This window comes from Haematobia irritans, chromosome 3 (assembly GCF_050003625.1).
Source record: "Haematobia irritans isolate KBUSLIRL chromosome 3, ASM5000362v1, whole genome shotgun sequence".
NCBI lineage: Eukaryota > Metazoa > Arthropoda > Insecta > Diptera > Muscidae > Haematobia > Haematobia irritans.
This window is the reverse complement of record NC_134399.1, coordinates 63,546,398-63,565,550: the sequence shown is the minus strand read 5'-3', so window position 1 is coordinate 63,565,550 and position 19,153 is coordinate 63,546,398. Positions and strand designations below refer to the sequence as shown.

Genomic DNA, 19,153 nt, shown 5'->3' with positions numbered 1-19,153 from the left:
CTACATTGAATATGCCATGTCTTTGCGGTTCAACATTGTACACTGTTGAATGATTCGATTTTTGTTGTTGTTGCTGTTGTCCTGTTAACGGTGGTTTTTGTTGCATATAGGTTTGCTGGTCATACATTTGTATCTGATACTGTTGCTGTAATTGCATTTGCATTTGTTGATGATGATATGCATCAGATAAATTGGAGGTTCCACCATTCGTATTATGCGCCAATTGTGGTTGTTGCTGTTGTACATTGACTGATGACGATGAACTGGCTATAACAGTAGGCTTTTGTCCAACACCTCCTCCACCGCCACCAGATGTAGAATTGCCACCACCATAAGCAAAACCCAATGATCCCGTCGAAGAAACCGATGTGGTAGATAGTGGTGAATTTAAACTACGCATCAATGATTCGTTTGTTGTTAGGGTATTCGTTTTACTACTGCACGACGGGCCCTCGTATAGAGGAGGTGGGGCACTGATAGTACTACTGGTTGTACTCAAAACTGATGTGGTGACTCCACTGCTACTGCTATTGCCAGTTGCCGTTGAGGGTGCTGGAGGAGCCTGCACTGGTGCCGCTATAGAAGTTGTAGTTGAAGAGGACTGTGTTGGGGTATTCATACTATGCGAATCAAGTCTTTGTCATTTAGCATTACTTTGTAGGGCAGCATTTATTTGCGTCCATAGCTCCTTTTTACACGATTTTGATCTAGAAAAATTCATTGTAAGACCAAATTAGTATTTTAGAAAACATTCTAAAAAAATTCTAAAAAAAAAATAATTAAAAAATGTTTCACCGTCGCACAGTGGTTTCAAATCGTTTTTTTTTTTTTTTTAATAATTCTGCAATTTTTGAATGGGGAAAGATATCAACATAATTTTCTGTGTGTAAAAGCTGAGGTGTTTTCCTCAAAAAAATATGGCCTCAGAAGCAAAACTTTGGCTTCTGGGGTCATATAAAATATTGGCAAAATCCGGTGTTGCTGCAAAGGCCAGAGTTTTGCCTACATGTGCTCTAAATTTTGCACGAGGAGTCTAATTAGTAGTACAGTAAAGTGTAGTGTAAACGGTATTATATGTATGAATCAGCTGTTAAGTAGTTTGAGAATAATTGTATTTTTAATCAGCTGTTTAGTTATAAGTTTAGATCATATGTTATGTTTAAGGATTGTTGTTTATTTTTAAGGATAAATATGAAAAAAGAATTAAAAATTAGAAATACCGTTATTTAAGTATAAAAGATGGACAATTTTCAATAAAGTCAATCATTCAGTTTTGAAAGCCTAAACCGGCATTTTCTATTTAAATGATTATTTTTGCTGTGGCACCTGGTTGTGCCTGCAAAGGAATACAAAAACCCTTATTCTGCCCGTGGCGTTATTAAGCGCCGGCAAACCCGATAGGCAGGCAATTTAAATGTAAACACTACAAGAATTCAAAACATCTTCATCCACAACACAAAAATATAAAACGACGAACATTTCATGGCGATCCTGCCCACATCGGACCAAAAGCTGCTGCCAAAAGAGGAAGCTACTCCAGCTGCGTTGAACGTAGGCCCAAGGAAGCTATCCATTGAAGATTATTTAAAGAGACAGCAGCGAGCTGTGGAAGAGCGACTGACCCGTATACCACAGGCACAAAAACCCAAACACAGAAGAGGTGGAAGAATTGTGCGGTTGCGACGAGAGTTGGCTGCATTGAAAGAATTGGTAAATTCTGATCCACCACCGTCTTGGCAGCGTTCATCCGAAATTTGGCAAAGGATTGACGAAATTGAAAAACAAATGCCAAGGAGAAAACCGATAGCAAACACCGTACAAACAATTGAAACCAACAATGCAACAATAACACCATGAAAAACAATGAAACACAACACTGATGTATTTTGTTTTTGTATATACATTTTATTTAAATTAAAATACATGGAATGAATTAGAAACTTCACTTTTCTTATTTAAAAATGAATTGAACATGAAAAATTATTATAATTATAATAGAAAATATAAAAAGAAAAATAATAACAATATCACTCGCGAATGGTAAAACTGATCGTCATCTACAAACGATTATGAAAGTGAAATGTAAAAATTGAAGTGGTGTAATCGATTATCGAATACTATATAATCGATTATAACGTAGAAGAGGCTTTACACTGAATAGGGTTGTAAAATAGTTGCTGTTCACACTTAAAGTTGTCGTTCACATTGTAAAATTTTGCGTTCACACTTGTGTTTTGCATTCACACTTGAATATAAATTTGCGTTCACACATAAAATCTTGCATTCACATTTTAATGTTCACGCTGGAATTATATATATTTTTGAATTTCTAAGATTTTAAATGAAGTCAGATGGTAAAGAAAATTGTATAATATGATAGAAATAGTATGATAAGAACATTGTATAGTAACAAAAATAGTATTATAGGGAAGAAAAATCGGTTTAATGGAAAAGTTAAAAGAGTATATAAAGGAATTAGAATTATTGAAATCCAATTTAAAGAAAAGTAAAAATAAATTGTTTGCTGCAAATTATAAAGAAACTAAATTAGAAAGATTAAAGACTTTGCAGGATACGGTGAATGATACTGTTTTTGATTGTAAAGAATTAGCTGAATTGAAAGTAGAGTTTTTTGATTTGAAGGAGGAAGTTGAGTTACTGATTGAACAAGTTAAAGTAAAAGATATCAAGGATATAAGGAATTTACCAACTATGGCTCAGTTTGATATATCAATGGTGGGTAAAAACCTACAAGTATTTAAGGGTTCATTCAACTATTTGGAGGATTTTATTGCGCAGTCGGAATTGCTGCATGACCTACTACGAGATGAAGATAAGGAAATATTCGTTAAGTACGTCTACAATTTCAAACTTACGGCTCAGGTAAGGAGCACTTTAGGCCGATCCAATAGACCGACAACGTTCGCGGCTTTGAAAAAAGCATTAGAAGACGCTTACCCTAATCCTAGGTCTATACAACAAATTTTAACAGAGTTAGGAAATACGAAACAGGGCAATTCTAGCATGACATCATTTAGGGAGAAAATTTCGGAACTTTGTGATGAGCTCAGCAGGTTTGAAATAGGAAATTTAACAAATCCGACTCAGGACACTAAGGATGCCATTTACAAGGCAAATGAAAATATGGCGTTAAATGTTTTTATGAAGGGTGTAAATTCTGAATTTAAACCAATATTATTGGCCAACATGCCGTCTTCACTAGCTGAGGCTACTCAAAGGTGTTTGACAGCTGAGAAAAGCTTAGGCATGGAGACGAGACAGGTCTTTCCGGTTCATAGGTCTAGTGGAAGTCATACCTACCACAGGAATAGATACGAAGAAAACAATAGAACCGACACGAGATACGATAACCGAAACAACAGATACGGTAACACACATTACACTTACAATAATAGACGCAATGACACTAACGATTACCGCAGTGGTAACAGACACAATGTGAGCATACGAGGAAATCAAAGAGGAAACTCTCGCCATATTAATCGGCAAATTCGTAATAATTATACCACATATTCTAATGGAAATGGCAATAACAGTAATAATAATAGTGTTGGAAGTCGCAATTTTGGTGGCAGAGGCCGCACATATACGAACAGTAGTGGAAGAAACTATCGAGCTTTTCCTTGTGCGTGTGAACAGGAAAACTCCGATGGCCGGATGACGCAGGATGTCATCCAAGAGGCCCAAAATTAAGAATATTCAACATCGAATTGAAAACAAATGCTTATGTAACACTGAAATGCTCAAGTAAGGTGTTAACATTTATGATAGATACTGGCGCAGATATTTCTGTATGTAAAGTTCAAGACTTTATGAGGATAAATACACGAGACACAGCAAGGTTAACTGGGATCACCAGAGAATTGCCTCAATGTATTGGTACATCAGGTTTAAGTTTGGAAATGGAGGATGATGCCATTGTGCACAATTTCTATGTGGTGCAAGGCGATTTTCCTATACCAACTGATGGAATAATAGGAAGAGATATTTTATCTGAATATTTATGCAGAATTGATTTTGAGACATACACAATTACGTTTAACGTAAATAATACAGATGTGGTATTACCCATGAGTACTAGACCAGTGACTCACCGCTGTATAACCATACCATCAAGATCAGAAATCATTTTGCCGCTAAACATTAAAGTTGAAGAAGAAAGTATTGTACTCAACAAAGAATTAACAGAAGGGGTTTATCTAGCTAATTGCATTATACCAGCACACGGGGTTGTTCATGTTAAACTGCTGAACTCCACTGACAAAGATGTAACTATTTATAATATTGATTGTGAAGTGAATCCTTTAAGAGATTATCACGTCTGCCATACAACCACTGATCAATGCGAGAAAAACACCACTAGGTTGAACACTTTATTGGAATCCTTGGATATTGGTACAAGTGATCCAGAAGCTAAAGAGTCGATAATAGATATCTTTGCAGAATTTCAAGATATTTTCCATTTACCTGGAGAGAAGCTTACCGTAAACAATTTTTATACTCAACGCATTGAGACTTCAGATTCCATTCCAGTTTACATAAAAAACTACAGACTCCCACAGACACAAATGGGAGAGATTAAGAAACAGGTTGCACAACTTTTGGAAGACGACATAATTGAAGATTCCGTCAGTCCTTACAATTCACCATTATTGGTTGTACCAAAGAAATCCACAGATGGGCAAAAGAAATGGCGTTTGGTTGTTGACTTTAGGAAACTCAACGACAGAATAGTAAATGATAAGTTTCCACTAACCCGGATTGAAGACGTTTTAGACAGACTTGGAAGAGCTAAGTATTTCTCAACACTTGATATGACAAGCTCGTTCCACCAAATAAATCTTCACAGCGAATCGCGTCCACTCACAGCTTTTTCAACTGGAAATGGTCATTATCAATTCAAACGTTTACCATTTGGTTTGAAAATTTCATCAAATAGTTTTCAAAGAATGTTAACAGTTGCTTTAAGTGGTTTAGATGCATCCGCTTTTCTTTACGTGGATGACATCATCGTTTTTGGATGTAGTCTCCAACATCACAACGAAAATTTGCGAGATGTATTTCGAAGATTGAGAAAATTCAACCTCAAATTAAATGCAAACAAGTGCAGTTTTTTGAAGCCGGAGGTAGTCTATTTGGGACATCTCATAACGGATAAAGGAGTGAAGACTGATCCAGCCAAAGATGAAATAATAAGACAATATCCAGTACCAACTAATGCTGATGAAGTCAGACGATTTGTAGCCTTTTGTAATTATTATAGGCGCTTTATACCGAACTTTGCCGATAAAGCAAAATGCTTGAATATGCTTCTGAAAAAGAATCAGAAATTCGAATGGAGTTTACAGTGCCAAAATGCATTTGAAACTTTGAAGACTAGTTTACTTAAACCTCCAGTACTACAATACCCGGATTTTTCACAAACTTTTATATTGACGACAGACGCATCTAACTATGCTCTGGGAGCAGTTCTGTCTCAAGGGGTAATTGGCAGCGATTTGCCAATTTCGTACGCCAGCGCTACTCTATCAAAACATGATTTAAATAAACCGGTATTAGAAAAGGAACTCCTTGCCATTCATTGGGGAATCAATTTTTTTAGACCCTACCTTTATGGCAGAAAATTTATAGTTGTGACTGACCACAGACCACTTGTTTCATTGTTCTCACATAAGAATCCATCTTCTAAGATGACACGTATTCGAATGGATCTATGTGACTATGATTTTGAAATAGTGTACAAGAAAGGGAAGATGAATACAAATGCTGACGCTTTGTCAAGAATAAACATAAATAGCGAAACTTTAAAAGCGATGATTCCCACTTCAATCGAGCGAGACGCTCAAGTCCTAGCCATTACTAGAAGCATGCAAAAAGAATTACATGCACAAAAACATAACGATGACACCCATAGTGATGAAGTACCAATTTCGAAGCCTGATCAACTTTTAATTTGGGAATGCACATCACCCACTGATATACGAAATATGAGAAAACTCGAGTTTATACCGGATATGCAGAGAAAGAAAACTTTATTTGAAATAAATAATAACAATGTATCTGTGATATATAGCGATAATCCATCGAACACTAAGGTGACTTTGGAGAAACTTGTATTGAAGATGCAACAGCAAAGAATAAAAGAATTAGCGATGAACAAAAACGATGCATTATTCAAATCCATGGCCATGGAAGAATTCAAAACAATCATGAATAAATTAATACAAAAGAATAAAGTAAATTTGAAAATTATATTATATGAAGAACCGAAAAGAATAAATTGCACACATACACAATTGAAAATAATAGCAGAATACCACGACTCACCACACGGAGGACATTTAGGAGTCCGCAAAACATTACTGAAATTAAAACAGCGATACATATGGAAGAATATGTCAAAAATGGTCAAGAGATATGTCTTAAGTTGCCCACAATGTAAATTGAACAAACAGACTAGACACACAAAAGAAACACTTACGATGACAGATACACCAGGAACAAGTTTTGAAACAATATCAATAGATACAGTAGGTCCATTAAGGGTTTCTAATAATAACAGGTATATTTTAACTATACAATGTGAATTAACAAAGTATGTTGTAGCATATCCAATGGAGACAAAAGACGCGAAAACTGTTGCGAAAACTCTCGTAGAGAAATTCATTTTAATTTATGGGAATTTTAAAGTTCTAAAGTCAGATAAGGGTACAGAGTTTACGAATCAGCTAATGGCGGAAGTATGTCGTTTATTGGATATAAAGCAAATATTTAGTGCCCCATACCACCACGAGACATTGGGTTCAATAGAGCGAAATCATAGAGTTCTTAACGAATTTTTATTAAATTTCACCAAAGATGATGAATGGGACTCTTGGATACCATATTTTACGTTTGCCTATAATACAACACCTCATGTTGATACTAATTATTCACTATATGAGCTAGTTTTTGGTAGGTTACCTTATTTACCGAACGATGAAATAAGAACAGCTAGAAAATGTTACAATATGGATGATTACGCCAATGAGTTGAAGCAAAGACTTAAGTATTCTCTTGCTAAGTCAAAAGAATATTTAGAGAAATCGAAAATAAAGAGAGTTCTTAGTAATCAAACTTCTAATCCACTTATTTTGAAAAAAGGCGATTTTGTACTTTTACGCCAGATGAATAGAAAAAAGAATCAATCACCGTATCTAGGCCCATATGAAATTGTAAATAGAGAGGGCGTAAATAGTTTTATAAATGTCGATGGAAAGATAAAGAAATTCCATAATAATATGTTAAAACCATGGAATTATTGAATTCAACCTAATTATATATTATGTATTCTTTAAATAAATTTTCAATTATGATGATAAAACAAATGAATTTTTCTATAACAAAGAATTAAAATGTAACTGAATTTAATAATTTAATATTTGTAAAAATAATTTTTTCATATGAATATTCAAAAATTATTTTTTTTTATAGGGTGAGGGTGTAGTGTAAACGGTATTATATGTATGAATCAGCTGTTAAGTAGTTTGAGAATAATTGTATTTTTAATCAGCTGTTTAGTTATAAGTTTAGATCATATGTTATGTTTAAGGATTGTTGTTTATTTTTAAGGATAAATATGAAAAAAGAATTAAAAATTAGAAATACCGTTATTTAAGTATAAAAGATGGACAATTTTCAATAAAGTCAATCATTCAGTTTTGAAAGCCTAAACCGGCATTTTCTATTTAAATGATTATTTTTGCTGTGGCACCTGGTTGTGCCTGCAAAGGAATACAAAAACCCTTATTCTGCCCGTGGCGTTATTAAGCGCCGGCAAACCCGATAGGCAGGCAATTTAAATGTAAACACTACAAGAATTCAAAACATCTTCATCCACAACACAAAAATATAAAACGACGAACATTTCAAAAGTGTGTAAAATTTGGTGGAAATCGAAATTTACCAAGGTAGCATAATTAACATTCTAGCTACTCATGCGGAGTTTGGTTGAAATCGGTTCAGATTTAGATATAGCCCCGATATGCGCTTCTTCTTTATTTCTGACATTTCCGATGCAATGTCAATATGCACTTATATGGCTCCAGAAGCCCAATTTTTTCTCTGATTTGCTTCAAATTTTGCACAAGAAGTATATGTGATAGTATTGTCAAGTATGCCGAGTTTGATTTAAATCGGCTCAGAAATGCATTATTTTACCCGAGTTAGTGACGTTTAGTGCAAGTTTTTGGCGCAATTGGCTAAGCAAGGGTCTAAATATTATACATCGTTGGAAACAAGAGAGCTTTATTTATATGCAGAAAAAAAGCAAAAAATACGAAACTTTGAAGTTTTTGGGGCACGGAACAATTTTCCGATTTTTTGGGAATTAAAAATATGAATCGAAACCTTAATAACTTTTGAACTAATTGTGATATCATTATAATTTTTAATGATTTTTACAGGGAAATTGTTTTAAGAAATATTTTTGAATATACCATTCCCAAAATTGGTATCAAAAATACCCAAAATTCCCAAAGTGGCGACATATTTTGAAAAAACTTTATTTTTTATAATTTTTATTTTTGGTTTCTGCAAGTTTCCTTTGACCACAAATCTTTATAAATGGCACCTTCGTTATTTAATTAATGATATAGTTTTATTTTTTGCTAACATATTCTAATCCATTATTTTTGAAATTTTATTCTAATTGGTACAATTTATTCGATTTTCATCGCTGTCAGGACTATACCTGACATGACAAAAGGGCTTCGACAATTGGTTCAAAGGCATGCAAAAGTATATAGATCTTAATGGGGAATATTTTGAAAAACAATTAAGCTATTTTCGATAACTAATATTTTTTTAGTGCTCTAATCCCGAAATATAAAAGGCAATCCTCGTACACATACTACAGATTCTATTATCCCTGGAATATGTAGACTTAACTGATTTCCTTTATAGTTCTCTTATATCTTCCTGTGGCCTGCCATCCATATTACTCGAATATTAACTGCTCATCAATCTCATTGAAACATTTTGGCAATCTATGGTCGTCATATTGGATACGAGACTCACATACATTCTTATGACTCACGAAAATTCTCCTCACTCACGAAAATTATCGTGTTGCGCCATTGAGATGTATGATAAATTTGGCTACGTATTTATTCAATAATTCACATCAAATTTAGTTTGACGTTGATGCGAATAAGAGTTAAAAACGTTTCATTGTGAGAATAATGTGACAGTCGTTTTTATACGCGATCACCTAGAAATGTGCGTGCTCACACTTTATTAAAATCTTAACATCATAGGTGTAACTCAAATTGAGCCTGATATATCGGGCTGCCACCTAACCTAAGCTAACCATGATTATGTTGGGGAGCTTTAGTATTTTCGTGAGCATCACTAGAAACTTCCCTCTCGTTTCAGCCAAGAATTGAACTCAAGATCCTTTGTAAAACTTCACACTACGTTGGCTTTCTCCATATTCTCCTACTCCTGGTTTTATATGTAAATTCTTACCTTTTGATCGATTGTAACCAATCTTTAAATTGTGCACTACCCTCGGGTGTGATTTGAAAAGCAGCACGAGCAGCCACAATTATACTGGCGAAATCTTCATAATCGGCCGGTGTTAAATGATACAATTTCTGATGAATACATTGGATATACCTGGAAAGAGAGAACAGAATGTGATGTTAATATTGAAATGGCTCTCATCTGGGTAGATTCAAAATCTTACATTTGTTGGCATTTTTGTACCAGCGGTGTTAGAGCCGATCTTAGGTGCTGCATAACCAATTGATGATTGTTGCGGCCTAGATAGTGTGCCGACTCTATAGCCACATCATGTAACACGAACGGACTAACAATTGAGTTAACAGCACACACACAGAACTGATGCAGATATTGTGATCCGAGCTTTTTCGAAATTCGCAATAGCCATTTGACATCTTCACCATAAGGAGGACTCCTTGCATATTTCGCTTGGGGGCGATCATCGTGAACACGACGTGCGAGTGTTTCCATAGCTAACATACCGACATTGTAGGCTGCTAGCAAATAACGTAGTTGGGCGGGTCTGTTAAATACACACAAGTCCTCGCGATTACATACACACATTTACACACACACACATTAAAAAAATCGTCAATACTTACGTAAATTGATGCGGATGTCTTTGACGATTGGCCCCCTGAGGAGGTGGCATCTGTTGGTGATGTCCTCCGTGGCCACCGCCGCCACCAATGTTATGGGGCGGGGGCGGTGGATGATGGGGAGGTTGTTGCTGTTGAGGCGCTGCTGGGGGTGGCTGGGATACCTGGACGAAAGGATAAACGGCTGCTTGCTGCTGATTTGCTCTCATTTGATGTTGAGCCATTGCAGCCATTTGATGAGCGGCTGCCTGTTGGGCTGCTGCCTGGGCAGGATGCTGGGCCGTAGGTGGTGGTCCTTGTTGTCCGTAGTATACGGCAGCAGCAGCTGCTGCTTGCATACTTGGAGGTTGGGGCATTTGAGGTGGTCCATTTGATGGGACGGAGGGACCTTGTGGCGGTGGTACAAACGACGATGGCGGCGGTGGTCCACATTGCAGGGCTGCCGCTGCTTGATAAGCAGCTTGAGGTGTCATCTGTCCAAATGCTGCACCATTTTGCACATAGGGAGGCTGTTGTGGTGCCACTCCTCCATTAGGTGGAGGTGCGTTTGGTCCTCCAGGCTGTTGTTGGGGAGGTGGTGGATAACCGGGATATGCTTGAGGCGGAGGTCCTGGTGGTGGACCTTGCGGGACATACATCGGTATTTGATTGGTCGGATATGGGAGGTTATGATGGTAGAGACCTTGACAAAAGCCATATGGATTATAAGGTGACATACCAACTGGAGCCATGGCTGGCACTTGCTGCTGAAAGGCAGGCGGAGCGGAAGTTACCACAACTGGACCTCCGGGTTGACCTGGAGCACCAGGTGGTCCCGGGGGACCCTGTAAAGGAGGACCCACCATAGCTTGTTGATTGGCGGCCGCTGCAGCTTGTTGCTGCATTTGCATTTCGTGATGTTGATGTGATTCAATTAAAGCCGATAGGCTCACCGCAGCCGAGTGATCCAAATGATCATCATGTTGATCATGTTCTCCGCTATTGGGCGTATTTCGCATATACAATTCATACCAATAACGAGCCACTTGGAATAGTACTTCCGGATAAACTCCTCCCCCTTTCGCCGCATTTTCCACAGTTATACATGCCCTCTCAAGCATGTAATCGCTCTGCTCCTTGCATTGCAATATAGCTCTCTGTATTTCGTTTGGATTGAGGGCGGCTGCATGAGGCAATACGGATAAAGCCAATTCAGCAGCAGGATAATTGCTATCCCAACCTCTAGAAGCTCTGTCGGCCATGTTAGCAGCTTCTGGGGGAGTCAAATGACCTTCCCATGTGTCAATAAGGAAACTAATGGCTGGAGCGCCTATCTCCATTGCTTGGCCAAGAATCCAAGAGACATGGGACGAATATGTACGAGACAACCAGTTGGGACTGACGCAGTTATGCAAACCCAAAGCATACAGACCCAACTGGAAAGCGCACATATGCAACCCTCTATGAGGACCATGGTGATTATGGTTGGCAGTGGCTTGAGTAAACAAAGACGTTGAACTATTTCCCCCTGCTTTGACGAGTACTGTTTTCGCCAATTCGAACATAAAATGAGCACTAGCTTCAGAAGGTTGGTTGGGTATGGAGGGATATGCACGTTTTCCTTTATATCGCGAGTCCTTAGCTCTTGTTGTTGTCTGTGAAGGCTGAGAACCCATAGCAACATTGCTCTGCATTCCTTGGCCACTTTGTTGGGTAGCTAATAATGAGGCATTTGCCGGTGATGAAATATTCAGGCCAGCCATATTAACTTCCAATTCAGCGCTTGTAGAGCTTGTGGGTCGACTATTTCCACCCACAGATGAGTAGTCCCCATGATAAATGTCCATATTACCACTGGTATTATTGGCAGATCCACCACCCATAGCATTACTTCCATGTCTATTGTTGTAGTCACTATCTCCATGTCTGTTCGATGAGTTGTTGGGAGTCCTAACTGGAGGATTGTTCGAATAGTAAGCCGGCAGGAGAGGGGATTTAAGTAACGTATGAATTTCGCGATCAAGTAATTTCTCCATTATCTTAGCAATCTTATGGGGTTCGTCCTTATAGAAATACAACAGGGTCAATGCCAATTCGCCTCTTTGTCTTCGTGTGCCTTCACACAAAAGGGGATGTTCAGCTTCGGAGACATTTGCTTTTAAGCCCAATGTTGCTACAGCCGCTTCAAAGCCTAGATTTTCATCGGTTATGGGTCTGTATATACTCATACTGCGAATACGTTGATCTTTCATGGATACCGAAGGCATTACCAAAGCATCAAAGATGTAAGATGCCAAATTGATGGGCAATAAAGCTTCACCGCGAGATTTGATGGTACCATTACGCAAACGTTCCGCACGAGCACGTATCACATCCAATTCGGGTTCGTCAATGGGTATTTTCTTCAGAAGTGTCAATATATCGGCTTCCTGATTGGCCAATTTAACCTCTAATGGTTTTGTACTGGCCGGAGGTCTTGGCATTTCCAAGGCAAATATGCAAATGCGAAAGCCAATGTGATAATGCTCGGAATTTTCCGAAAGAACTGTGCACAGGAAAGCACATTTCGTCAAAGTAGATGAAGCCAACACCGTCAAATGATGCGAAATTGGGTTAATATTTTTATTTTTCCCTTTCCTTTTGGGAGCAGGAGGCATTTCCATCATTAGATTAGGAGGATTTTCCAACATTTCTTCGGCTAAACGGACGGCTAAGATGCATGCCTCCCTGCCATGGCCATGGGCATGTAAACCTTCGGCTCGTGCCAACAAAATGTCCCATGCATCTTCCGAAGGTCTCAAGTTTGAGAATATATGGGGTTTCTCTGTCGTTGCGACTGGTGGCGTTATATTCGCTGCTGCAGCACTAGCTTGGCTTGAAGTAGATGGGCCGGTAAATATGGATGAAGTTGGTGGTGGAGTCGAATGCGTAACTTTACCACTGTGACCAACACTCGCAGGCAAAGCGTCTGCACTTGCCATTGCCATCGACGATGTAGGTGAATTTGTGTCATGAGTCTTTATCAGTGCTGCTCTCGCCGCCGCCGAAGTACTCGGTACTGGTGTCAAATCTTCTGCAGAACGACGTTTACTCAGGTCTTGAGATACGAATTCATCACTCGACGAAGAAAACGATTCGTCCTTGGACAATCGTCTGATATCATTGGTATTCAACGGTTTTTCTGTTTCCATGACACCTGGCGTTTCTGATCCCATGGCGATTAACAATGATGACGACGAAGAATTCGAAGAAACCGATGAGGATGTTGAAGAATCCGATGACGATTGTGAAGTGAGGGTGCCGACAATAGCTGCTTTATTCGTAGGTGTTGTGGGCAATGAGAATCCGCTTTTGCCAGTGCCTTCCATAACATCCAAAGCTTCGGGGGAGGAGTCATTGAATGATTGCTGAGAGTCTGATTGCGAGATAGTTTTATTGCTTGTGGGTTGCATACCTACAAATTTATGGGGATTTATACTCCGTCCATTGTCGTTGTCTGATATACATAAATTATTGCTACTGCTATCTCCTCCAAAATCTTCATTCTCACAAAAACCTTCGCTGCTAGCACTCGATCGATTACCATCTCCCATGCTGCTGCTAACCAAGGGGACACGAGGTAAACTTTGTACCACCAGCGAAGTATTGACCGATGTGCCCGCCGTTTGGGATGATGTGGATGGTCTTGCATCTCCTGATTCTTGTCCATTACGTTCTGGTAAACTATTTTCAGGAATTGAAACACTATTTCCACTATTCGCTGGAGCCACTATAGCTTTAGCATTTCCATTAGATCTAGCCGCCGCCGAATGTGACTGTTGTTGAGGCTCCAAAGCCTGGTGTAGTCTTGCGTGTACACTATCACTTGAAGAATTGCTCGAGTTATTACTCGACGAAATGTAAAACCTTTCACGGAAGGGTCTTTCCAAACGTTGTTTAAACGATCCATGTTGTCCATGATCCGCAGATGAGCTTATATAATTATAATGTTTATTATTGGCCATCAGGGCCTGTGTGGCATTCAACTGACCTCCATTCGTTTCACATTTATTTTCGGTATGTTTGAAACATGTAAATGGTGAATAGTAAATGGGATTTGTTTCGTGCGTATGGGTAATTCCCGCTATTGGATACTCCTCCCAGTCCAAATAACATGCCTCTATGGCCGGTTTAAAACCCACAAACATTTCGGCATCGGATCTCATATTCTGCTGATGTTTATTATTATATGACGATGGCATTATACGACATTTTACTACACGATCCAGAATCTTCAAATGCCATGCGGTAAATTGGGCATGCAGCATATCACGTTCGTCTGGAGCTAGACCGGGATTCAAAGCTGCCAGACGCCATAACACTACAATTTCATCGAATAATGAGCTGCATGCATGTTCTATTGCTTTCGAATTCGAATGAGTGCTAGAATGTTTGCCTCCGCTGTGACCATGTGAACCCATCATTAGGGATAATTTGGTTTGATACCACCACAACAACAGCTGATCACAGGCCATACATTGTTCCGTTATGATTTCCAATAGACGAACGGCATTGCGATCACATCGACGATACATTTCTCGAACTATTGACAATAAATTCCACATACCCTCGGGTTCTCGTCCTCTTAGTGGCCTAAGTAGAGAACTCCACTCTGTGGCAGCTGGTGGTGCGGAATTTGTTAAATAATTTACATCGCTGTGGAAATACAAAATGAAAGTTCATAATTAATTTCTATATTTCCTCCAAGCATTATTCATCTAATATAGAATCAAAACGCACTGAACAAAGCACCTACATATATACACTTCCTTGTCGATTTTAACCATTAGACTGTGGTGCGAAATCGCATTAAAAAAGAAAGATTCTTTGAGTAGTAAAATTGATTTGCTGAGTCTGAATGACATATCGAACTGCAAAATAGAAATACTCCGAAAAATTATTCTACAAAACTTTGAATGCAGCCCTAAGTAGCTTTGAACTGTATTTAAATATCCCGTACCTGATGGAATTACTCAAGCGGAAATGCTAGCAGTGACAGAGTTATTCCCCCATGTTCCATAATTATTATACCCTGAAGCATTGAGACTTATATCTTGGTAATAAAGTTATCTTTAATGAGAAGTTCAAACACCTGCATCAAGTTGTATTGGAGTCCGAGTGTATCTCTAATTTTTCCTTATAAGAAAAATAAGTTCTTGCGATTTGCGATTCCGAATATTGGAACATGGGAGATTGTTAGTTTGTCGACGTATACAAATGCTGCATCGTATATTCAGGAAAGCGGGAAACTCATATCACTCGGGTACGAAAGATTTCTGACCAATAAACTTATCCTCATTCCTTCACTGGAGATGTTAATCTATAAGAATATGTCTACAGATAGAAAACCGAGAAAACAATATTTTTGTGACAAAGATGTTCAATGTTCCTCGTTAAAAAGTAAATGTATGCTCTTGAAACACGTTCGGAGTGATCATATTCGTTCTCTGTGTGTAGAGATACACATGTCGAAAATAAACTGCGCAGTAAATTTTCTTCGAAAAAAATCGAAGTCAACTTTTCTTATATTTTTGAAAATCGACTCTCGAAAAAGTCGAAAAGTTGCTTTGGATTATAAGGTGAATACGATTTACTTCTTATATTAACTCTTAGAGTATGTGCCATTTATTTTAAGAATTCTCCTATAAATATGAATAATTTGAAATTCATTTAAATGTACTTGTACTTGTTCAAAATCTGTATACGCCGGTGGTTAGACGTATAATGCCATATGGTTTTGTGGTCTTGCGGCCATGATGGATCAGACGCCTTTAGAACGACAGGTACATGTTGAACCTATTGCCTTAAGACATATTAGCTAAATCATAACCTGCATCAATAGCTCTAAGGGTAGGTTAGGTTAGGTTAGGTTAAAGTGGCAGCCCGATTAAATTTCAGGCTCACTTCTCACGCAGTATGAGCTTACAGGTAGCCAGAGGTATAACAACAGATTCCCCTGGAATATGTAAGGTAGTCCCTAGCCTTGCCAACTCATCCGCTTCGCAGTTCCCCGGTATGTTCCTATGGCCAGGCACCCATATTAGGTGAATATTGTGCTGCTCAGCCATCTCATTGAGAGATTTGCGGCACTCGATGACCGTTTTCGAGTTAAGGAACACAGAGTCCAGAGAGAGGATTTTATTGCAGGTTGACTGTCTGAGTATATATTAATGCCAACATTTTTTGGAACATTACTTCTCATAAAATTCGCCACCTCTCTTATTGCTAATATTTCAGCCTAAAAAACACTACAGTGATTAGGTAATCTTTTCGCTATTCGAAGTTCCAGATCTTTAGAATACACCGAACTGTGGCCGTACCTTTTTTCCGACCACAGCGATAGCTCGCGCAACCGCACAGCCGTTGTTGCAGCTGACTGTTCGGCCAAAATGTCTAAAAGCATTAGATCAAATATTGTCCCTTATCTGCTACATAACTATGGTTTATATCAGAAGATTTTTAACAACACCTTCATATTGGACGATCGCCAATCTTATTTCTCGAGCATTTTGCAGACGATTTGCATAAGATAAAAATTCGATAATTCCCTATACCCATAACACCCATTATAATTTTTTATGACAGCTTGTATCGAATATTTTGATCACACGTCTCCTAGTTCTGTGTTTGAAATCTTGATCTTATTGTAGCTTCCAAACCGGCATAATAATGTACATGTAATATGTTTTCAATTTTTAAATTATAACGTATTTTCTACAGCTGTGAAGTTTTATTTTTTTTATAAATTAAAAGATAATTGAAGTTGAAATTTTTTAATTAATAAATTAATTGATACAATTAACTTTTTAATCAAGATAGAAACATTTAGTTAATTAAGTCAATGATTGAAAATTTTAAAATTTTTAATTAATTCTGTAGACTAAGTCAATTAAAAAGAGATGAATAATTTTTTTAATTTTTAATTAAAAATGTAATTCAAACAATCAATTGTTAATCAAAATAAAAACTCTAAGCCACATTTTTAATTGAATCGATTAAAAAATGAATTGAAATTTGCTAATGAAGTCAATTAATTTTTTAATAAAGAATTTTTACTATGCCCAATTAAAACTGTGATTGATGCTATCATTTTCGTGATTGAAGTCATTTCATTTAAAAAATTAATTGGGTCACTTAATTTCGTGATTGATTCAGAAAAAAGTTTTTTGTGTGTTGTCAATTTTTTTCTTGGGATTTTTTATTCAAATTGAGGATTTATGGTGACGAAAGCGTCCCAACTTGGTGACAAGAGCCAGGAAATGGCAACACTGATGGTGACTAAAATTTCATCAAAATATCCACAACTTTTTATCAATAAAAGTGATGGGAAATTGGTCAAGATGCAACATTACAACAAATGTTTGCATCAGCATGTACTCAAACAGAAAACCACAATAAAACCTTTGGACTCTTTTTTTCATCTACTCGAAAACGGCCATAGTCTGCACAAATCTTTCAACGAGATTGTTAGCCTGTTCAATATTCAATAATGTCAACTTCCTTACATATTGCAGGAGAACAAGAATCTGTTGATAGCTTAAAATACGAGAGTAGGCTATTATTATGGCGAATGATCGATGAAAGATATTCAAAGATTGCGAAGACACCAAGCAAGTACCTAAACGTAATGGGCAAAATAAAGGGAGTTTCTTCAATAAGACGCGTTATTTTGGGTATTCGAAGGAAAATAGAAGGTACGTCGCTAATAATGAAAAGCAATATCAGTCAAGTGGCCACCATAACCTTGCTTATAGGACTATATCCTTTTCATTAAATTGTGGATAACCAAATCGCAAAGTGGCGTCTCACAAATTCTATAATTATGGTCTTGAGCAGGGCTGCCAATTTTGCCGATTTATCGGCATTTTGACGATTTTTGTCACAAAAAATAGCAGTTTCCGAGTTTTGCCTCGAAAATGACGATATTTACTCCGTTCAAAAATTACGATATTTACTCCGTTCAAAAATAAAGAAGCACTTAACCAAGTTTTATCAAAATCCTGAAAACAATACATATACCGACCGATGAACGGACGGATACGAATAGATCGACTCAGGAGGTGATTCTGAGTCGATCAGTATGTTTAATGGAGTCTAAAACCAGTATTCCTGGTAGGCACATTTTTTACAGATCAAAGTTATTATAAAATCTAGATGCATTTATTGCTTTTAATGTTTAGAAGCTGAAATTAGAATATGAAAATAGTTACTGGATGGCGTTCGCGTACTTTTCGGCTATAACCTACTCAGAATGCGTAATACAAGCATGTACTAATTATAATAGAATTGTGTGCTTTAATATGCAATGAATACCTTTGTTTTGTTTTAACCAAAACATATGTTTTATTTTAATATTATTTAAATTCCCGATCTTTTTGGCGATTTTTAAAATTCAAGTGCCGAATAGGACGATTTTTTCGGGAAAAGGTGGGGATTTTTTTAAAAAAATTATTGGCAGCCCTGGTCTTGAGTCAACGATGGGTTGTTGGTCACAAGATATCGATGGCCAATTATGATCACCACTATGAGTGATAACACGATCCATATGATAAGGGTTTCCCCTCGATTTTTTTCAATCCATACATCTAAACTATCGTGTCAAATCAGAAGGATTTACATCAAACCTACTTTAGTAACAATTTTTGTAGTATTTTCTTCAAGCTACTTAAATATTTTCACTTTGTTTGTTTAATGATGATGATAATAATGAGACGTTGAGTAGTGGTGTGCGCGTGAGCGAAATTTTACTCACACTCACGCACATTCACTAAGTCAAAAATTTATTCACGCATGCTCACGCACGATAAGTGTCGTAGCCACTCACGCACATACACGAAATGAAAAGCAGTACTCACGCACGAACTACTTTTACAGACTCACGCTCACGCACGATTCACGACAATTCACGTAACTCACGAAAAATTCACGAGACTCACGACATTTTCCAACCGGGAATAAGCAAAGGTAACAAA

General features: G+C 37.5%; 1 protein-coding gene across 1 annotated transcript in view; it reads right to left on the bottom strand.

Moving 5' to 3' along the window:
- Positions 1-505: 505 nt before the first annotated feature.
- Dora (zinc finger SWIM domain-containing dorado) overlaps positions 506-19,153 on the bottom strand; it is a 60,519-nt gene continuing 41,871 nt past the window's right edge. Inside the window, exons 6-9 of the mRNA XM_075302706.1 lie at positions 10,167-14,837; positions 9,749-10,087; positions 9,529-9,678; positions 506-707 (exon numbers count right to left, since the gene is read on the bottom strand). Coding sequence (XP_075158821.1) covers positions 641-707; positions 9,529-9,678; positions 9,749-10,087; positions 10,167-14,837 — 5,227 coding nt within the window. The 3' untranslated portion in view covers positions 506-640. The remainder of the gene's footprint in view (positions 708-9,528; positions 9,679-9,748; positions 10,088-10,166; positions 14,838-19,153) is intronic.